At 49.5% G+C, this 20,896-nt stretch overlaps 3 protein-coding genes across 15 annotated transcripts in view; 1 reads left to right on the top strand and 2 right to left on the bottom strand.

Annotated features, from left to right (window-relative positions):
• GGACT (gamma-glutamylamine cyclotransferase) overlaps positions 1-12,813 on the top strand; it is a 46,872-nt gene extending 34,059 nt beyond the window's left edge. For 4 of the 8 annotated variants that reach the window (XM_053217567.1, XM_015075999.3, XM_027065173.2 and 1 more), the window contains 3 exons: positions 1,628-1,679; positions 2,585-2,722; positions 11,839-12,813. In XM_053217567.1, coding sequence (XP_053073542.1) covers positions 2,599-2,722; positions 11,839-12,323 — 609 coding nt within the window. In that variant the 5' untranslated portion in view covers positions 1,628-1,679; positions 2,585-2,598 and the 3' untranslated portion in view covers positions 12,324-12,813. The remainder of the gene's footprint in view (positions 1-1,627; positions 1,680-2,584; positions 2,723-11,838) is intronic. The other 4 variants (XM_027065176.2, XM_053217586.1, XM_015076001.3 and 1 more) reach the window with 2 other exon arrangements.
• Positions 1,738-11,843, bottom strand: LOC113601099 (histone-lysine N-methyltransferase 2B-like). The gene is made up of 2 exons (XM_053217561.1): positions 10,001-11,843; positions 1,738-3,835 (listed from the first exon to the last, which is right to left on the bottom strand). The coding sequence occupies exons 1-2, from the start codon at positions 10,560-10,562 to the stop codon at positions 3,729-3,731; spliced, it is 669 nt and encodes a 222-aa protein (XP_053073536.1). The 5' UTR covers positions 10,563-11,843; the 3' UTR covers positions 1,738-3,728.
• Positions 12,814-14,000: 1,187 nt separating the features above from the next.
• Positions 14,001-20,896, bottom strand: part of PCCA (propionyl-CoA carboxylase subunit alpha) — a 404,001-nt gene continuing 397,105 nt past the window's right edge. For 4 of the 6 annotated variants that reach the window (XM_027065165.2, XM_027065168.2, XM_053217534.1 and 1 more), the window contains 2 exons: positions 16,949-17,026; positions 14,001-14,345 (listed from right to left, as the gene is read on the bottom strand). In XM_027065165.2, the coding sequence (XP_026920966.1) occupies positions 14,277-14,345; positions 16,949-17,026 (147 nt within the window). In that variant the 3' untranslated portion in view covers positions 14,001-14,276. Of the gene's footprint in view, positions 14,346-14,391; positions 14,476-16,948; positions 17,027-20,896 lie in introns of those variants that run through there. The other 2 variants (XM_027065166.2, XM_053217536.1) reach the window with 1 other exon arrangement.

The raw sequence follows: 20,896 nt of genomic DNA, 5'->3' as shown, positions 1-20,896 counted from the left end.
AGTTTTCTATAAAATAAAAACCCTCCTTAGAGCAGGCACGCACAGCACACGCGCTTCTTACCGAGATCCGGCCACACTTGGTGACATCTGCTAAGGGCGGCTGGTGGCCACAGAAGGACTAGGGTGGCAGCTGGCTTTGGTGAAGTGGGTCCTCAGTTGTGACAGGGTGGCCGGGGTCTGCAGGAGCCAATGCTGACAGCGGCTTCATACGGCAGGAGAAGGGGGAGAAGATGGGAGAAGACAGGCCCGACAATCGCACACTTCTCTGGGGCAGGCGTTTCTGGAAACAGTGCAGTGCCAAGAGGCAGGGCCGGCTCCTAGGCGCTGAGTTTTGTGCCACCCAAATCCCGCCACTTCACCCACCTTCTCGAACCCTCTTAATTTGACACCAGGCAGTGAACAGTGTTAGCGGCTTGATGAATTATCCAAGAAAACATACAGATTTACTAACGTTTCCCCATTTCATTACATTTTAATCCATGCGGGATGAATATTTTATGGAGGTGCCTTTACTTAAAGGTTGTTTTCATGTTAGAAGCTGGTGCCCATTGAAGTCCCTTTGCCGGTAAGTTTGAGAACAGTTCACCGTTAGCCCTTTGCTTCACCTGGTACATGTGTTTCTAAATGTGGTCTCAGCCTTTGCGATAGCTGCCATTTGTAAACTAGCACAATAAACTCTTACTGCAACCCTGCCTTTTACACTCTTACCACCAGGTGGCTAAGAAAAAAATTAAGCAGGAAAAATCCAACAATTATGGGAATGATTCGTAATCACTTTCAATTTCTGCTTCAGCGATGAAATACGAAACTATAGACGGGCTGTGTTTGAAGACTGAAAACTGCTGAGCAAGGGGCAGGCGTTTCCAGCAGCGCCAGGCCAGATGGGCACTTCCACGGGTGGTTTCGTGTTCTGAAATATTGACAATGCTAAAGCAACCAAAATTTGCTGAAGTAAAAGTTTTTGTGCCTGTCCCACCTCCCTACTGACCCCTCACTGTCCACGTCATTCCCAACCAGTTGGTTTGGGACAGGGGTTCAGTTTTGGGCTCCTCGACTCCCAAGTGGAGGGTCCTGAGACCTTAGTGCAGCAGTGGCCTCCCACTCAGTCCTGTATATGCTGGTAATGTTGGCAGAGATGGTGCTTCAGGTCATTTAGAATCAGCTCCTGCCACACTGAATAATGTTAGCATCTCGTGTGTCTCTCTCGTTGATATTGTAGGGTAATCCATGTGTGGTGGATGGTGACATAACAGGGTTGAAAAACACTTTTAGACGTCCTCTCATAGACCCCATCTGTTAGCAGAAGGACAGCATCATAACAAACCGTGACCCCCCCACCCCAGTCCCTGCCATGGCTCTGTGGCATTTAAAGAGGATGGCCGATCTTATCCCACAAATATGAAACCCCACCAGTGTGCCTGCCTGTGGTGCTCAGCCTCCCCTGTGCATTCCAGCTGGCCCTTCAATTCTCTAATTTATTAACTTTGACAAGTAACCTCTTGGTTGTACATGATTTTATTCACAATTTGTTTTTCTGATTCAAAGTGAACATGAGTGCCTTAATCCTCTAATGGGAATTAATTGCTTGTTTCAGTGCTTAACTCTGATCCTTTCTCAATCCCCACAGGGATGAGTTTCTTCCTGAAGGATCTGTGTTTGTTCAAAACACAATCAGAAAGGTAATGATGTTTTTCTTATGAAAGGAGCCAGAAATGCAAAATGTTAATTCTTCCCCCCTCCCCCCCCTTACATAAGTAGTAAAAGATACAAGAGATGAAATGTAGACTATTATAATTTGGTCATTCTAGCTAGCTACATTTTTTCCTAGTAAAGAAGTTTAATTTTTATTGCTAGGTTTTCTTTTATGGGAAAAAGCTATCTTCTGTAGAAGAAAGCTACTGGACTGATTTTCCACAGAGTCGAAGTTAACAACCTGTGGCCTAACCATGATCATTTCTATGTAACAGCACCTTCCCAGGGATTCTTGGCTCTGAAAACTCATCAACGCCCAACCAGTTATTGATATGGCGTGATTCCCTCTCCCATTTATTATGTAGAATATTCATTTTTATTTTTTTAAGAGGCTTCATTGAGAAGAATATAAGCCAGTAGATATTTTTATAAGACCTTAATGAAGGAGGTAGGGTGGAGAACTTCAGAACATTCATTGGGTTTTGAGGCTGGACACACAGTCAGCAGTCACTAGAGATGGGATGAACCCAGGTTTAAAATAACTTTTCCCAAAGACCCACAGCTGCTGAGTGGTAGAGGTGGGGATTTGATTCAGGCCTGTCATTGTGCCACAGTGCATCTCCTTACACTTACCACGCACTGTGTTCTTAAACGTCCATCTGTAGAACACTGAGGCCACCCTAAAAGGGTTCAGCCCACACTGCTGTCTGAGCCCACAGGGCTGGCCAGGCCATCAGTGTCCTAGAAGAGGCCTACCCGGGGGGGATACACCACAGTAAAGCAGAGACAGAGCCACTTCTAAAGGTCACTCTTCAGTTTCCTCTGGAAAAGCCCAGATGGCTCACCTAGAGCTGTTCCTAAACTCTTGCATTTTATCCAAAACTCTAACCAGGCTGAAACATAGTAATGTATGAGCCTCAGGAGGTGGCATTCCCTTCTGCTGTGGCAGTGCTGCCCGCTCCCAGACTGGATGAATCACAAGCATATTCTCAGCTAGCTCTGGCTGGGGTTCGGAGAGGATCTGGTGCATGTAAGTAGACTTTTTGCATGTCCTATTGGCTGTCACCCTCATTGCAGCCCTTGGAGACAGGATGAACCCGTCAAAGAACAGAAAGGAAAACTAAACCCAAAGCTAGCAAAAGGAAGGAAAAAACAGAGATTAGAGCAGAGATAAAATAGAGAACAGAAGAACAATAGAGAAAATCAACAAAATTGACAAACTTGTGTCTAGATTTACTAGGAAGAAAAAAAGATATAAAGTCAGAAATGAAAGAGGGAAAAGTACAACCCATTTAGTAGAGATAAAAAGGATTATAAGAGAACAACTGTGTGCCAACAAATTGAAACCTGGATGAAATGGCTCATGCCTAGAAACACACCCTGTCAGGATAAATTGTGATGAAATAGAAAATCAGAGTAACCAAAAAAAGAGATTGAATTACTAATCAAAAACCCCTTAACAGAGACCAGAACCAGATGACTTCACTGGTGAATTTTACCAAATCTTCCCAAAAATTGAAGAGGAGGGGACACTTTCAAACTCATTCAATGAAACTCATTCAATGAGGGCAGCATTCTAATCTGATACCAAAACCAGATTAATATCCCTGCTGAAGATTGATGCAAAAATTCTAAACAGAATATTAGCAAACAGAATTAAATGGATTATATACCACCACCAAGTGGAGTTTGTCTCAGGAATGCAAGGGTGGTTCAACATAAGAAAATAACCAATGTAATACACGTTAACAGAATGAAGGGGAAAAAGTTGACAAGATTCAATGCCAGTTTGTGGTAAAAACACTTAAACTAGAAACAGAAGGCAACTACCTCAACATAATAAAGGCTGTATATAAAAATCCCCAAACTAACATCACACTCAATGGTGAAAGACTGAAAGGTTTTTCCTCTAAGATCAGAAAGCAAGCATCCTTGTCTTGTTCACCACTTCTTTCAGTGTAGTATTATAAGTCCTACCTGAGGGGCGCTTGGGTGGCTCAGTCAGCTGAGCATCTGACTCTTGGTTTCAGCTCAGATTACGATCCCAGGATTGAGCCCTTTGTTGGGCTGAGCGTGGAGTGTGCTTTGGATTCTCTCTCTCTCTCTGCCCTTCTCCCCACTTTTACGCACTCTCTCATTCTCTCTTAAAAAGAAAAAAAAATCCTACCTGAAACAATCAGGCAAGTAAAATGCTTAACAAGGAGGTAAAAGGCTTGTACACTGAAAACTACAATATGTTGCTGAAAGTAATTAAAGACAAATAAATGGAAAGACAGCTCGTGTTCATGGATTGGAAGATTAAATATTGTTAGGATGCTCAGACTACCCAGATCTACCAAATCTATAGATTTAATGCAACTGTCATGAAAATTCCCAAAGTGACTTTTTGCAGAAATAGAAAAATCCATTCTGAAATTCATGAAGAATACCAGGCTACCCCAAATAAGCAGTGTAATCGTGAACAATAACAAAGTTGGAGGTCTCATACTTCCTGACTTCAAAAAACTTACTGCAGAGCTACAGTAATCAAAACAGTATGGTATGGAAGACGGCAGAGTCTATAAATCAATCCTTGCATGTATGGTTAAGTGATTTTTGATGAGGGTGCCAAGACCAATGGGGAAAGGTCAGTCTTTACAAAAGTTGGGAAACTGGATATCCATATGTAAGAGAATAAAGCTGGACCCTTACTTTACATCACATACAAAAATTAACTCAAAATGATCAACAACCTAACAGAAGAGCTAAGGCTATAAAACCCTTAGGAGAAAACATTGGGCAAAAGTTTGACATTCGATTTGGTAGTGATTTCTTGGATAGGACACCAAAAATGGTAAAAGTAAAAATACATTGGACAACACCAAAATTCAAAACTGTGCATCAAAGATGCAATCAACAGAATGAAAAAGCACCCCCTATGGAATGGGAGAACATATTTGTAAATCATGCATCTGAGGAAAGGTTAATACCCAGAAGATATAGAGAACTAGAACTCAATAGTGAAAAACAACCTGATAAAAAAGTAGGCAAAGCACTTGAATAGACATTCCTCCAAAAAAGATACATGAATGACCAATAAGCACATGAAAAGATGCTAAAACATCACTAATTATGGAAATGCAAATCAAAACCACAGTGAGATACCACCTCACACCAGTTAGGATGACCACTATCAAAAAAAGCATCAGAAAACAATGTAACAAGTGCTGTGGAGAAATTGGAGGCCTTGTGCACTGCAGGTAGGAATGCAAAATGGTACAGCTGCTAATAGAATACTATATGGAGGTTCTTCAGAAAATTAAACATAGAATAACCATATGATCTAGCAATCCTATGTTCGTGGCTGCATTATTCACAATAGCCAAGAAGTGGAAGTAACCCAAATGTCTTTTGGTGGATGAATGAACAAATATGGTGTATGCATATGATGGAGTATTATTCAGCCTTAAATAGGAAAGAAATTCTGACATGTGCTGCAACACGGATGAACCTTGAGGACATTATGCTCAGTGAAATTATCCAGCCACAAAGAGATAAACACTATATAATTTCACTTATGTGAGGTACCTAGAGTAGGCCAAACTCATAGAAAGCAGCATGGGGTTGCCAGGGGTGGGAAGACAGGGAATGGGGAGTTCTTATGTAATGGGTATAGAGTTTCAGTTTTGTAAGATGGAAAGAGTTTTGGAGATGGATGCTGGTGATGGGTGCACAACAGTGTGAATGCACCTAACACTAACGAACTGTACGCTTAAAAATGGTTAGGATGGTAAATTTTATGTTTTGTGTATTTTACCACAATTTTTAAAAATTTGAAAATAAGAGAAATACAGAGAAGTAATTGATTTATCAACTAAAATTCAGTCAAAACAAAGGGAGGGGAGAGAAAAAGAGTATAGTATGTCCTTGGCACTGTCACTGCAGAGCCTGAGTCCTGGGCTGTACGTGACAGGGTCACAGTTCCCTTGGGATCTGGAAGTGCAGAGCCCTGGAGGCATTCAGAGTCCTGTAGATGTAGCCCAGTTCCTGGTGCTGCCCCCACAGGCTCTGTGCAGGGAGCCTCACCTCGACCACTTTAATTTGCTCATCCCTCAAATGAGGTACCGCCACCCGTCTTTAACGGGGTGCTGGGGATCCGGTAAGCTGGGATGGCACGTGGCACTTGGCCCAGGGCCGGTCATCGCAGGGAAGTAATCAGCCCCTGCAGAAGTGCCATCCTCTGCAGCCCTCTGACCACAGTTTCTGTCCTTCCTCCCCTCTCCTCTCCTGGAAGAGGCATTTCTTTCCTTCCTTTGCAATTGAATCCCTTGAATAATGGAAGCATGACACTTTCTTTGCTCAGAACCTGCTCTGGCATCTTATGGCTCTTATTCCAAAGCCCAGGCTTTCTCCAGTAGGACTGTTCTAAACCTCTTTCCATTCTGCAAGTTCTCAGCCCTGGTGGCACCCGCCCCATCCTGGACAGACAACATCACCTATTTTAAGGAAAGGCCAGGCAACCCGGCACAAACGTCCCTGTGGCCACCCATCTGTCCTAAGGCAGGGTCCCCCTCACCACGCCCTGGGTGCACTCTTTCCTATTGTCCTTGCTCCACTTTTTTTTTTTTTTTGGATGCTGCCCATTTACCAACCTGTCTTTCCCTTGACCTTCACAGCAAGCAGAGGAGAGGCGAATATATCTCCTCCTTTATGTGGGGAGGGAAAATAATATGCCCTCTACCGTCATAGGCTCTTGACTGAGACACTCCCTGTAATAAAAGATTAACAGGAGAGGAACACACAAGTTTTGTAACACATATACCTCCTGCATGCATGGGGAGACCCAGGAGAACGGAGTACCTCCGCACATGACCCACAACCCTCCCCTTAAATACCATTTCCAGCAAAAGGCAAGAGAAGATGTTGGGGCCAGGAAGCCGGCTGTGGGAGGTCTTCAGGCAAAGTATGGTGAACAAGGGCAAGGATGTGCATCTCTTGGTCTTTGCCTTTGGCATCGATAGTTTCTAGAGATGTAGGCATCTTCTGCTTGCTGGTAGAGCTGGGAAGATAATGTATGGAGACACCCCTTATAGATGTAAATGACTCTTATATAAAGGGTAACTTCTATCAGAGTTTCTCCTGTGTTTCTTAAAAATATTCATCCTAAAATAATCCTCATGCCAAAGAGGCATATTTTGGGGTGACCAGCTCTGCTCCCTACAGCATGCACCCCTGCACTCAACACGAGGCCTCTGGGTACACAGCCTGCATCTCCCTGAGGGCTGTGGTGGCCTTTTCCTGTGGTTGCTTCCCATTCTCCCCCCTGCTCTTGCCTCAGCAGACAGGATTCCGCCTCTATAAGCAGACCTCTCCTTGTCCCCCCAGCCATCACCAGCCCTCTCTGTGCCCATGATTGCTACCTTACTGGCTTTCTCTTGGCGACCTTAAACACACCCAAGTCAGTGGTGCCATAAACTCTCCTCAGTGCCCCTCTAAGCAAGTGGTTTCCAAACTCCCACCTCCATCCCAGTTCACATTGAGCCTCTGGAAAGATGAAGGGGCTGAGGGCCCTGTGAAGTGGCTGGATGGGTGGTGCAGTGAGGGAGACACAAGAGGAACAGGCTCTTCTGTGCCTGCTTTCTCCCTAAAAATCACTCTAGTGACCCAGAAAGACAAGATGGTAGACAGAAAATGACTTAGCAGCCTGGAGAAACCGGAAACTTAAGACCCTGCATAGTAAGAAGCCAGCAAGCAGCTAGCCACCTGGTAGAGCAAAGCAGCAGAGGAACTCTGGACCCATGGGCGTGCGAAGACAAGGATCAGAGTAGAAACAGGAGGAGAGGGTGAACGTCCTCATAGGGAGCAGAGACACCAGTCTCCCTGCTTCCTGCAGAGAACAGGTGGGTTACTGTCCAGAGAGGCTTGGTATTGGGGACATCAGGTCCAGCTGAGGGTGGGGTGAGTGGCACCCTGAAAATGGGGATCGAGGGAAAATCTGCATACCTGTAGATCATTATCTGGCACCCCCCAAACCTGTACCCAGATCCCCCACATGAGGCCTGTCGACCATCAGGCTCCCTCCCTAGCACACAGAGCTTTAATTTCCTATATGGTGTCTTGATTCTCAATATGAAAGGCCAACAGCCAAGGATTACTGGCATTTGAAGAAAACATCTAAAGAAACACACCAAAATAGAGGCAAAGCAGGCAAAGATGAAAACAACAAACCAAATGCATGATAATACCTTCCCAAAGATGAGAGATGGTTTTGTGCTGGGAAAGAAATCCAATGGCAAAAAATAGACACAAATTCATAAAAGACCTGGAAATTAGTCTATAAAGAAAAATACCTGGGGGGCACCTGGGTGACTCAGTTGGTTAAGCGGCAACTTCAGCTCAGGTCATGGTCTCGCAGTCCGTGAGTTCCAGCCCCGAGTCGGGCTCTGTGCTGACAGCTCAGAGCCTGAAGCCTGCTTTGGGTTCTGCGTCTCCCTCTCTCTCTGCCCCTCCCCTGCTCATGCTCTGTCTCTCTCAAAAATAAAAACCTTTTTAAAATTTTTTGAAAAAAGAAAAATACCTGGAAAAAAGAAAACTGGGAAATTAATCCAGGAAACACAATACCTGAGTATTAGAAGACAAGAAAGAGAACAATAAGGTAGGAATGAGAAGAAAATTCCCCACGATCCAAGATGGTCAGTTTTCAGATGGGAATTCCCGGCACAATAAATGAAAGAAACCCACAAGAAGATACACCATTACCTCAGAATCCAAGGGAAAAAGGAAAACCTTGAGAGTTTCCAGAGAGGAAAGCTCAAGTCCTGAACAGAGGATGGGGGAGTCCAATGGCACTGGACTTCTCAACAAGAACTTGGGAAATCAGAAAACAAATGACTTTAAAGTTCTTTAGAAAATTATTTCTAGAATTCTCTAACAAGCCACATTGTTAATTGAGGGTGGGAGAAAATTAGCTTCGGCACAATGAGGGAGTCGAAGAAGGGGCCATGGGACCCAGGGGCCAGGCTCCTGCACTGGCTCAGAGGAGCCCTTGGCAGCATGGCGGTACATCCCAGATGGCAGCAGTACCACACTGCAACAGGATGGGCTCCAGGGGAAAATGAGGAGAACCCAGTGGGTGGTGTTAAAAAGAGAAGCAGAGGCCCAAAATGGCTGCACTTAGGCCAAGGCACTAAATCAAGACTTTACACCCAACCTAACTGTCCTTTCAGACTTCCCCAGAAATGTAGTCTGCAGTGGTCGATCAGGAGTTTCCTGATCAGCGCCAATGAAGTGATCTGTCACGGGGGCCCTGTCCGTTGCCCAGAGAACAGGAAGTAACCCACCTGGTGAGACTGCCTGGCTCCCCTCTAAGGGAAGGTGACCTTGCCCGGAGCAATCTTGTTCTTTTGCTAATAACTTTCTTGCCCGCCGCCACCGCTGCAGTCCTGTGAAAAGCTTCCATCTGGTACAAGTCCTTGGAGCGCCCCTCCATGTGCCAGATGGGGGCCGCCCAACCTACACATCAAGGCAATGCCATCCTCACACTTCCTGAGTTCAGTGTTTGTTCTTTAACAGTGGTCAAGGCTGAAAGGATTCTTACAGCACTTTCTGAAAATGTGAGGCTGAATTAGTGTCAGAGAAACTTGAGCAAAGAGGGGGGGAGGAGGAAGCTGCAAGCAATTTTTAATTCCAAGGAAAACAGAAAAGTTGTCCAAGAAAGGAAGTTAATGATAGTACACTGTGTGCCTTATCTGAGGACAGTGTTTACATAGTTCTGCTGAACTGAGTGTGGGTCTGAGCAAACACTGATGGGAGTCCGCTGGAGGGTCGGGGACAAGGCGGGCATGCGTCCTCAGGGCACCGGTGGCAGTGATGACCACAGCCACCAGGGCACGCGGGACCACCGGTGGTACGACCTCACAGAGCAGCCAGGCTGCTGTTTTACTTCTTTTTACAGTCAAGACCAAGAGGTTAGGTGGTTTGCCTGAAGTCACCACCCAGGCAAAGTCTGTGCTGTAAACCACTGAGCTCACCTGCTTCAGGAAGGTAAGACAAAATGGAAAAATCCAGAAGTAGCCGTGCATGTCATCAACAGTACGCAGATAAATACCGATGCCACAGCTTAAGGCTTAAAAGTGCGGCCTCCAGGGAGTGGGAAAGGGTAGGCACTTTCATCTTTCCCGTAGAACTAGTTCACGGTTACATTATGCACACATATTACTTTTTAAAAACACATTTAATCAAAGAGGAGAAAGCTGGGGCGCCAGTGATGGCGAGAGCAAGTCTCCAGTTTTGAATGGCTTTGTCCACCTGCGCGTTCTTCGATCCTTACCAGCCAACGTGGTTTCCACACTTGCTGCCAGCTCCGAACACTCCAGCAGGAAACAGGACAGGCGGCCCTTCAGGGAGCAGGCCCCTTGGAGAGAAGTTGGGGCGAGGCAGGGCTGGGTGGGTGCTGCTCCGGGCCGGCCCGAGGAAGCCGCTGTGAAGGGGCCTGGAGGTGGGCAGGTGACCCCTGGGGTGGTGGGGGGAGGCGAGGCCTCTGTTTTGGAGGAAGACCCTCTGGGCGGAGGCTGCAGGAGGGCGGGAAATGGCTGGACCCGGGGTTGCACTGGGTGGAGCGGTGGACAGAGCCTGCTGGAGGGCAGGATACACATGTGGGGGAGTCGGGGCTGCTCCCAAGTGTCTGGTCTCCACAGAGACCCGTCCGGTGCGCTCCCGCTGTCCCCACAGTTCATGCTGACGCTCTCTGTGCCCAGCTGTGCCATCCCCCGGCCCCGGCCACCCTCGGCTCCAGCGTCTACTCCTTCCTCTTCCCTCCGCACCTGTGTCGCAGCTCCCGCCTGATTCACCTCCGTGCTGTCCTCCCTGGCATGACTCCCTCCACACCCCATAGCTCTGCTCTGTCCTTCCCTGTCACCAGGGTCACCAGAACAAGAGCTCTGGGTGCGTCCCCGTCCTGTTCAAGGTGTCCCAATGTTGCCAAGTGTTCAGGGTGCACATGCACGGCCAACCTGGTGCTTCTCCCACAGCCGAGCCTTCCTGAGGTTCATCCAAAACCTGTGCATGTCCTGACGTTCCACTGATGACCGAGAGGGACGCAGTGGACAGGAGGAGAGGTCAGCAGGCGTGCTGGTTTGTGGGGGCTGTGCATCCTCCGCAGATACCCTGAAGAGGTCGGGTGAGGCCGAGACCCCCATACCAGGAAGTGGAAGTTCTGTGAGCCAAGTGGGACTTTTCCAAGGACCACCTGATGGGTGTCCAGGGGCATCACCTTCCAGCTGTTCGTGGCTGGTGGTGGGCTGCTGCCAGCAGACGGGCACGTCCTCTGTTGTCCTGTGCACGGTGTCTTCCTTCCAGAGCCTGCCGTCATCACACAGCGTTGGGCCAGGAGGGCAGTGAAATGCAGGCTTTGGGGAGGGGCCCAACTTGCCTAACTTCCATTTCTAGTTTTGTTTGAGTCACTTTTACACAAATGACTTCTAGCAATTTATGTAACAATCTGTAGCCCAGACCCAGGTGAGCAGTAAATATTTACCTTCACATGAGAGCCAAGGTTGCTGCGCTGAGTCACAGTGAGTCACAGGGAAGCATCATTACCCTCTAGGACCTTGAAAAGGGACACGGAAGGTGTGATTGTTGAAGTTTTGCTGGGTCACGCTGCCAGGACCGGTGTGTAAATTTAGTACTAGAACCTGAATGACCTCTTGTAGCGGATTCCATGGGCCTATCTTATATGTATGCAGGTACCGTGTATGTATACATAGTTATATTCACTAACCAGTATTTCTGACTGTTCTATAAAAAATATTTATTGTTTAATTTGTAGTCATTTTAAAAAGATTAAAAACTAACCATTCTAAGAAACAGCGGTTCTGAGGGCTTGATCCCGAGACAGGCTGTCTCCCTCTGACAAGTATGTTCTTAAATGAGTACCTTTTCCCAGAAGGGTGACTATAAAAGGTGGTTGGGTGTTCCTGGCACCTCGGAGCCCAGCACAGGATGGTCGAGAGTAGTGGGCTGTGGGGCTAAGCGGGATTGCGAGCACCCGCTCGCCCAGCAGACCCTGGAACCTTCCCAAAGTCTCCGACCCCAGGCAGGACGGAAAGCCCTTCCCCGGCTCTCTGACACGTTCAGTAGGTACCGGTCTGCTTCCCTTCTGTCTTGCAGCTCCTGCGGCCCGCATGGCTCGTGTGTTCGTATACGGGACCCTGAAGAGAGGCCAGCCGAACCACAAGGTCCTGCTGGACGGTGCCAATGGCCGAGCGGCCTTCCAAGGCTGGGGCCGCACGGTGGAGCCGTACCCCTTGGTGATCGCCGGCGAACATAACATTCCGTGGCTGCTTAACCTCCCAGGGCAGGGGCGCCGCGTGGCGGGGGAGATCTATGTCGTGGACGAGCAGATGCTCAGCTTCCTGGATGAGTTTGAGGGTTGCCCCGACATGTACCAGCGCACCCCTGTGAGGGTCACGGTCCTCGAGTGGGAGGGCAGGCAGGGCACCCCGGAGGAGATGCCGGCCACCGACGGGACCCTGCAGTGCTTTGTGTACAGCACAGCCTCCTACGCACCTGAGTGGGTCCGCCTCCCGCACCACGACAGTTACGACTCCCGGGGAGAGCATGGCCTTCCCTACAACCCGCGGGAAAACAGGTGAGAAGGGCCAAGGTGGACAGAGCCCTGGTGATCAGTCGGGGACACCAGCCTGGCCTGCACTCGCTGAAGGTGGAAGCATAATAATGCCCTTTGAAACAAGTGTTTGTACACTCAGTGTGTGGGAAAGGGGACGATCTCTTCTTCAGTCACAGCTGCTTTCCGCAGTCTCCTGACACACTGGTCACAAGCCTGCGCCTGAAGTCTGTCTCTCCGGTAGCGCTTTGTTGCTTTTGCTGCTTAAAGGCGGCCATGGGCTCGAATACATCGGATAAGGAAATTCAGGATTTTAATTCCCCTAAATGACATTTCCAGAATTCATATGTCATATTTTGCTTTGCTTTGATCTGAAGATAACATTTAAAATGTAGACTTTGTGTTGCAGCTAGATTTTAGCAACCCTGCTGTATTGATTCTAACTTGTAGCAGCAAGAAAAGTAATTTTTTAAACCGATTTTGATTATCTCGGTATAATAAAAGAAACTCAAGAAAAACACACTGTGTTTTGGGGTAGTTCTAGACTCTATAAAACGTCATTGAGTTTTCAGATGAAGCTTATTAAAGAAGGATTTACTAAAGATGTTCATGTAAAATTAAACCAGGTATTTTAGGAAACCAAATTTAAAAGTGCTGGTACTGTTGTTGGCCTTTTTTTTTTTTTTTCTTTGCATCTCCTTATTTGGCAGAAGGTTCTTTTCACTGGAACCCAGCAAAGTCCTGAGCACCTACTTGATGGCAGGTGCTGAGCACCGTGACTGCAGACGGAGCTCATGTGAGCCGGGGCCTGGGGCCCCGAGGAGCAGCATTGCGGGGCGGGCCTTTCAAGGAAGAACCAACACATTAGTAATTTGTTCTTCAGGCCTGACGGAAGCTTAGCTTCCAAATACAAACAGCACTTAAAATAATTCTAGCGAGGCACGAAGTACCAATTACTACCCACCTCCATCTGATAATCTGTCAGCGGCGCTTCGAATCCGCGCACGACTCTGCCTCTGCCTCCTTACCAGCGAAGTAGGAAATGGATTCCAAGAATTGCAGAAGCAACCGCATTCGCAGCTGCTGATCCTCAGTGACCTCATCCTCCGCTGGGAGAGCTCACTCACTCTTCAACTTAATGGTACACTGTGATCGCTAACTGCATCTGGCACAAAAACATCATCATTATTTTTAGCCCCTTTTTCTTAACGGGAAACTTGCTTCACAAAAACACAAAAAGGCAAGGATGGGTATCAGCTGATGGACTTGTGGCAGCCACACCCACCACTCCCAGGGGAGGGAGCCCCAGCAAAGCCCTGGGGATGTGGGCCGGGCAAGAGGGACCCAGTGAGCGGCTGTCACTAAGGTGCCCCCCCCCCCCCTCACCCTGCCGGCTCATTCGCCTGCCCAATGAGCGCCAAGAGCAGCGCAGGAGGGAGCTCCAGACCTCTACCCCCTGTGGGTACTGCGCGGGCTCCCAGAATCATGAACTGCCACAAATGGGAGTCAGGTCCTCAACCAGGAAGAAGTAGGTAATCAGAGTATACAGTGGCAAATGATAATTTCATGAAACCGAGGTAAAGAACTGGGGTTTATATAAAATGCTTTAAAGGATCACAATGAAACGCTAGTATTTAAAGTCTACTGGCACAGCCAGTAGCCTCTTATGTACATTGTCTTCATTCAAAAAAAGGGCAAGCTAATATTTAGACAAATGCTCAGTTTTATTGATTTAATTTTGACACTAGGAAATCTCACAGCAGAAGTACAAATCATATGTACAAGTATTTATATCAATAAAAATTTCCATTGGTGATATTTTGGCAGAAATGTTGGTTTTGACTATATGTGGAATAAATATGACCATGTAAAATCTGCTGCACAGGGGTGTTCCTGCAAAATGCTTGACTAAATTGAGTGTGAAAGAATAATAATACAAATGGCTAATTAAATTGGGTGATGACGGAAAGGCTATAAATACTCATTCCAGTTCCACGAGCAGATCTCCTTCTCCAACTGTGTCTCCAGCTTTACAACGCACTGATTTCACCTTGAATTAAAAAAAAAAGGAGGCGGGGGTAAAAATTATTAAGTAGACCACGAGGGAGATCTCATCTTCCTTTTCTGGAAACGAGGAGGCAGCCTGGCAGGCTCCGTAGCACAGGTACAACAGTCCTCTCCTGCTGGCAGAGGAAACTGTGAGCATAGGGACATCCTTGCTGGGGGCTGTGACTCGCCACCTTCCCCCGCCCCGGCCTGTCCCCTGCTGTCCTAAAAGCTGCTGGCGCAGGGGGTCTCTGCTGCTGTCTGCCTGGGCCCGGCGCTGGGTGCACCCGCGCGTCTACAGTGTCCTAAAAGCTCAGTGTGTTTATGCCGGATGAGCTCTCAACAGCCAGCCCTCCCGGTCTCTTCGACACCATCAGGTGCTAGAAATGGTCTCTGAGAGCTAACGGTATATACTTGGTTTAGTGTTAAACCCAAAACCAAAAATACCACACAATTATACACGAGCCAAAACAAACTCCTTAGCCTGAGATCATAAACTTCCTTCTGATGGGAAATGAAATCCTCCAAAGACATGTGGCTGCAGGGATAGTACTGTATGGCCTAATGTGGAACAGGCACTGAGCTCCCACAGCTGTGCCACTGTGCCCTTACATTCTACTGATTCCTCTCAATTTTAATCAAGTTTTGCTTTCCCGAATTTGTGTTCCGATTTAAGATGAGCAGGGAGATACTGGAGTGGAGATGAAGCAGTCTTTTGATTTCTTGGAGGCTCTGCTCAGGCATGGAAACAAACGATGGGCTAGAGCTTCCTGGCCATCTGAGCACCTGGCAAACAGGAAGAACGTCCCGGACGGTGGGTTCGGGGCCCTGGCCTGCGTCCCCACTGCTCCACTGGGAAGCGGAGGGCTAGAGGGACCTTTTCTCCCTGGAATTCAAGCCCTGGGGCCTTCATGATGTGAACATGTGCAGTGGCCACTTCAAAGGCCTGGTAGGTGCTATTGGCACTGAAGCGGCCGCCCTTTCTGATCTGAAGCCTCCGATGTTTGCATAGCGTGTATCTTTCATGCTGCGATTACTACATGAGGACCGGTTTCCATTGTGAACGTTTCTCCGGGAGGAAAAATGGCCCTCCAGATAAGAGCTGCCAGTCCCCAGGCTCGCCAGGGCCTGCTCCTCTGTGCAGGGGCCTCTGGCCACTCCTGGGCGCCCTGCTGGGGAGGGGCAGAAGGAAATGGGATGGGCAGGAAAGGCTCCAGCTGAAAGGGGTCAGGCCAGAGTACAAGTTCACCCAGAGCCCATCGACACCCTGAAAGCAACTCTGGGCCGCCGATGGCCAGGGATCAGCTAAGTTCCACATGAAACCCAGAAGCCACCGTGAGGCCACGGGGCACAGAACACACTGACAGACCAGGGCTCCACGCTCCCTCAGGGAGCTAAGACAGCGTTCATTTTTGTGTTAGTACTTCGGTCCAGCAACACGGGCCCTTGGCACGCAACGACATAGACATATTCTGGATCCCCCCAGATAAGGCCACGTCTTCATCATGCCTGGAAATTTCTTGACACTAATGCAGCATAAATGTTAAATTAACCCTAGGGAGCAAATGCAACGATTTCTACAGGAACAGAAACGATTGTTGGTCCGCTTTTAGAAAAGAAATCAGATGTCGAGAGCAGAATTCCCAAATCATGCGATTCTCCTCTCCCAAACACCACGGAGCCTGGGCACAGCCCACGACAGCCTCTTCCAGCCTGACCAGCCAGCTCCAGGCCCAATGACCATAAACTGGGCCTCTGTCCCCCCAGCCAGGCCTACTGTCTGCACATCAGCCTCATTTCTTTTTGGGGTGACAGAGGCTGTATCTCTCTGCAAGTGACACTGTGAGTTGACAGCACCTCTCTGCCAGGGCACCCATGTCCCCAAGGCTTGGTCTCACTTCCCAGGCGTGGCCGCAGGGCAGGATGCCTATGGTCCTCTCCCCTCCCCACCCCACCCCGCCTCCACCAGGACACCGGACACTTCCAAACCAAACCCTCCTCAGAAAAGGCTCATTCTGCTACGAGTGGCATCTTTTTAGAAGCAGGGGGAATAATGAAGTTATTATTAAAAGGACTTTTCTTTATTCTTCAAGGAGAAACCACATTTAAGAAGTTTTACTCTTAGCAAGTTTCAGGACAAATATAGCACCTTTTCTCCTCCCTAAATCATGCCATCCCACATGTGTGCATGGGGCTTTCAGCTCCTCTTGATCTAACATTGAATTGTTCTCTTTGCGGAGAAATTATCTCGAAGAGTTACATTAATTTTTGCAATCTCTAAAACCATTTCCTGCTGTGTCACCTGAGTCTCAGATAACTAACTGCCTCCAAGACAGATGTAAACATTAAAAATTAAAGAGTCCTTAATTTGAAAGACACTAAGGTGAAGAACAATTGTTCTTGGACTACCTGCACATCGCAAAGACTCTCCACGAGGCAGGGACACACGGATGCAAAGTGAAAAGAGCTCCCAATCTTAATGTCCTGGTGTGCTGGCAGGGGTCACCTCCACGGTCCCTTCCAGGCCTACCCATCCAAAATCCAAGGGTGGAAATTCTGCTTCCTGTCACAGAGCTGGCAAGGGCTACTGGGAACTTGGGGACGTACCTTGCCAGTTTTCCCAGCTGTCATACTGTTCTGCATTTTCATGGCTTCAATCACACAAATTTCCTGGCCTTCTGCTACCTGGAAGAGCAAACAGAAAAAGGACACACGTTTTAAAATCGTTGTAATTTTGCAACAATGCTCAAGAGTGAAGCCATCAAGAGATTCTTTGTCAAATGCTCTGAAATGTTATCCAAACAGCAGCAACGACCTCTAATACTTCATGTTCCAAGTTCTTCTTGGGGGACAACAGAGAAGGACAATTTTCTCTATCATCAAATCCTCACTGGAAAAAGAAATCCCTGATGTTGGAGGACTAGGGGGGCTGGTTGTGGGGTCTCCCCTGGGAATCAGTCTCTGAATCTGCCTTTGCTACAGAGATGTGGCAAAATGGGATGTTTTCCACTTAATGTGACATGTCCAGATTTGGCAAATCTCTACATACAGAGAAATCTGGGGGTTCTGGGGGCTGGGAGGCAGAGGGGAGTGACCGCTGGTGGACACAGCATTTCTTTTAGGGGTGAGGAAAATGCTGTGACGGTTGCACCCCTAACTGTGAAGCCATGACAACCACCAAGTGCATGCTGTAAGGGGCCAAACTGCACTGGATGTGAATTTTATCTCAGGAAAGCTGTGACCAAAAAATAGTGTTCCTGTCTATCACCTTGGGCGGGGTGGGGGGGGGGGGGGCGGGGGCTGCCGGGAACAGCAGCCAGCCATGGGGACCACGGTCTCAACTTCTGCAGGACACGCCAAGTAACAACCAGGTGGCTCCTGGAAAGTGCCTTCCAACACAGGGAGGGATTTCTCAAGCTCTGCCCGGTCCTTGCAAGGAGACCGGTAGCTCCCACAGGCACTGGCTGAAGCTTCACCTGCCTTTCGTGGCGGGGCCAGTCCAGGTGGAGCTGGCATGAGCTCCCGGGGCTAAGCCTGGGGCTTCCAGCAGCAGGCAGCTGTGACCAAAGGCCGCTCTGTTTATTCTCTTCGCTGCCCTTGATGGGGAAGGATCAAGGAGCGGGCTGGATTTTTCTCCTCTGAATAAGGGCCTCCTCCCAGTCTTTGAAATGGTAAAGTTGTTTCCCAGGGCAACTGGCTGGCTCTTCTGGGGTGCTGGTGGGCACCCTGGGGTGGGGCCCCAGGGCACTCACACCACCAAGGTGGCGCTGGCCCAGTGTGGCAGGAGCGCCTGGAGAATGTTCTTTCCTGAAATCCCCAGATGATCTCCGAGCTCCCCCCCACCCTTGCCCCCGGCCCCCTGTGTGGCACAAGCTGTCTCGCTGGCAGTCGGGGCTGCCTGCGCCCCGTGCATTCCTTTCCTCCTCTGATCAGGTGGTGGGCTGCCTTCTCCTGGCACAGAAACCTGGGACAGGGGCTGCCAAAGCTGCGGGGCTGGCACGGAGGAGAGACGCTGAGCTGGGGAGCTGGGCTTTGAAGCTCTGTGCTCACTGCCCGTTTTGCTTCATTTTCTCCTGGCATCTGCATCCTGCGGAGAGCGGAGGATGCGCACGTGAGGGCCGCTCATCGCAGGGCAGGGGGGCAGCAGGTGGGCGTTGGCACACGTGCCCCCTCCGGTCGTCGTTCCGGGGCCTTTTTTCTTTTCAGAGGCAGGCGGGGCCCAGCGAGACGGGAGAAGGGCGACTCCCTTGGAGGGGTCCCGCTCACAAACCCCTGGTGGGCCTGCACCACGGTCTCCTGGGGGCTGAGGAGCCAGAGCTGGCCTCTCTGCTCGGCGTCCCCACCTGACGACTGGGCATCCTGGCAGAAGATGCCAGGGGGGATTTCTGGAAATGGATCTGACACCCAACACAACAGAATGTAAATTCTATCCAAACTAACCAGCTCTCCCCTGTCCAACCCCCCTCCCCCCACCCCCACCCCCCCCCCCCCTCAGGTGCTGGTAGCTCTCTCCTTCACAGCTGGCCTAGTGCCCATGGCAGGGACCTGTGTGAGCTTGCCCCCCACCCGGCCTCCCACCGAGAGCCCAGGGCTCCCCGGCCCCGGGCCCTGTGGGCTTCGTGGGGGAGGGCACACCCCACCCCCCACCCCCCGTAGCAGGTCTGTTCCCTGTCAGCTGCTCGGCCCGGCTCAGGGTCTGCAGGCCAGACTGAGCGACCCTCACCGTTCTTTCCGGGATCTTCAAGTGAAGTCACAATTAATGCAAATATGAAAAAGAAATAAACTCTGGAAGTTTCCAGCGGTCACACCAAGGGGGCAAGACCAACCTGACAAGGATACCATAGAACCTGTGCTAAAGGGCAGCGGAGCCCAGGCCACGACCCGACATGAGCTGGTCACACTGGTGCTTAGACCAGGGCCCGCTGGAGCGCGGGGCAAGTTCACAGGATTCTGCTCTCGCCACCCCCGGCCATCCTGCCCGGCTGGCCCCGGGCGCCCAGAGCCTGCGTGATGTGAAAAGAGGTGCCATACAGGTGACTCAAGCAGAGGTCCCCAATCACACTACTCAGAAAAACAAAACCTTGGATTTAGACAGAGAGAAGCAGGAGAGGGGGACAAGTCCCAAAGTGAAAATGCTCTTATTAAGTCCCTCTGGCAGTTTGATTAAAAGGACTTCAAAGAAAGCGCCTCGGATTCCAAGGGGCCACTGGCAGCACTGCCCCGAACCCACATCCGGTTCCTCTCCCTCCTGCTCCCCGCCCTGGTCCCTTCCCTCCACCTGCCAGTCTGCATCTCTACTTCGGTCCGGGTGGAATGTGAAGTACTCACTTCTCCCTCTCTGTTCACTTAGCAATGGGTTTTCTAGTCTGTTTTCACTCATTCATCCCTGAAAGAGAAAGAAGTCTTGGAAGCTGTCCCTTGAGACCCCACAAAACAGAGAGGTCCGTCTTGGTCAGCAGAATCGAGTCACACGCACACGCGGACGTGTTCTAAATTCACATTATGTCATACCTCAACAACCCCAGCCGGAGAAGCTACGTGGGGTGGATGCCGAGGTCGGGGACCGCGGGCCACGCTGTCAGGGCGCCCCACCCGGGCTTGGCCCGCCGCACCCAAGGGCATCCCAGGGCCCCCCACCCCCACCCCGCGATCTGGGAGCCTCCAGTCCAGCAGTGGTGGCTGGCCTGCCCACGGGGCTCACGAGGTCGCGGTGACACCGCCCCCATTTCCCCAGGTGCCTGCGAAGCCCAGGCAGGCGCGGCATGGGCCCGGAGCACTGACGTGGGGAACTTGGCCCCGACGGCTCCACGTGAGCGCGCGGCTCCCGAAGGCTCCGTGCACACACTTCTCTAACACTTTTGTGCATCATCTGATAAAGGCTCACTGATTGTGACAGGAGGTCTCCGACGTTGGGCTTACAAAATGGTCACAAGCCTCGCAAGTCTTTTCGATAAACCTAGTCAGCCTGATGTCCTTCTCCGCTCCCTGTCTAATTGGTGTAAAGTTTGGAGGCCTGAGTCCTGTATCTTTCATCCGGCTTATTGCGTCCTCTCCTTTGACATGGGGTCAAGGTTCACATTCGCATCCGATTATCAGAGCGCAGCGCTCATTAAGCGGGGGCCTGCCTCGCTCCAAAATGAGTAAGCTGGAGAGAAAACTCAGCCCATTTACTCAGCAGATTTTAGCATGTTTAGGAGGCCTGAATGTCACCCGGCAGTGCTCTGCGCTGAAGAGTTTCAGACATCTCCAGCTGATGATTAATTGTGAGTGATGGGAAATAAAATCCAGTAAAGCCAGCTGCTTGCCATGGTCGGCAAAATGACTCTAATGGATATAGGCTGCCAATTTTCCAGTTTTACTGGCAAGTCTTCCAAGTGTAATTAAGGGAAGTTATAAATGATATGGAAATCTATCAAGTTCCATTTATTTTCAGAGGACTCTTTCCCCAGAGACTTTTATCTTCAAGCTTATAGTATGCTTTGTTGTGCTAATGATTTAAACCCCTTCTTATTTCTGATTAAAGCCCCCAATATCCTTCTCCCAAGTTCGCTTCCC

Source organism: Acinonyx jubatus, chromosome A1 (genome assembly GCF_027475565.1).
Source record: "Acinonyx jubatus isolate Ajub_Pintada_27869175 chromosome A1, VMU_Ajub_asm_v1.0, whole genome shotgun sequence".
NCBI lineage: Eukaryota > Metazoa > Chordata > Mammalia > Carnivora > Felidae > Acinonyx > Acinonyx jubatus.
Note: the sequence above shows the minus strand (reverse complement) of the source record. Positions and strands in the feature narration are given on the sequence as shown.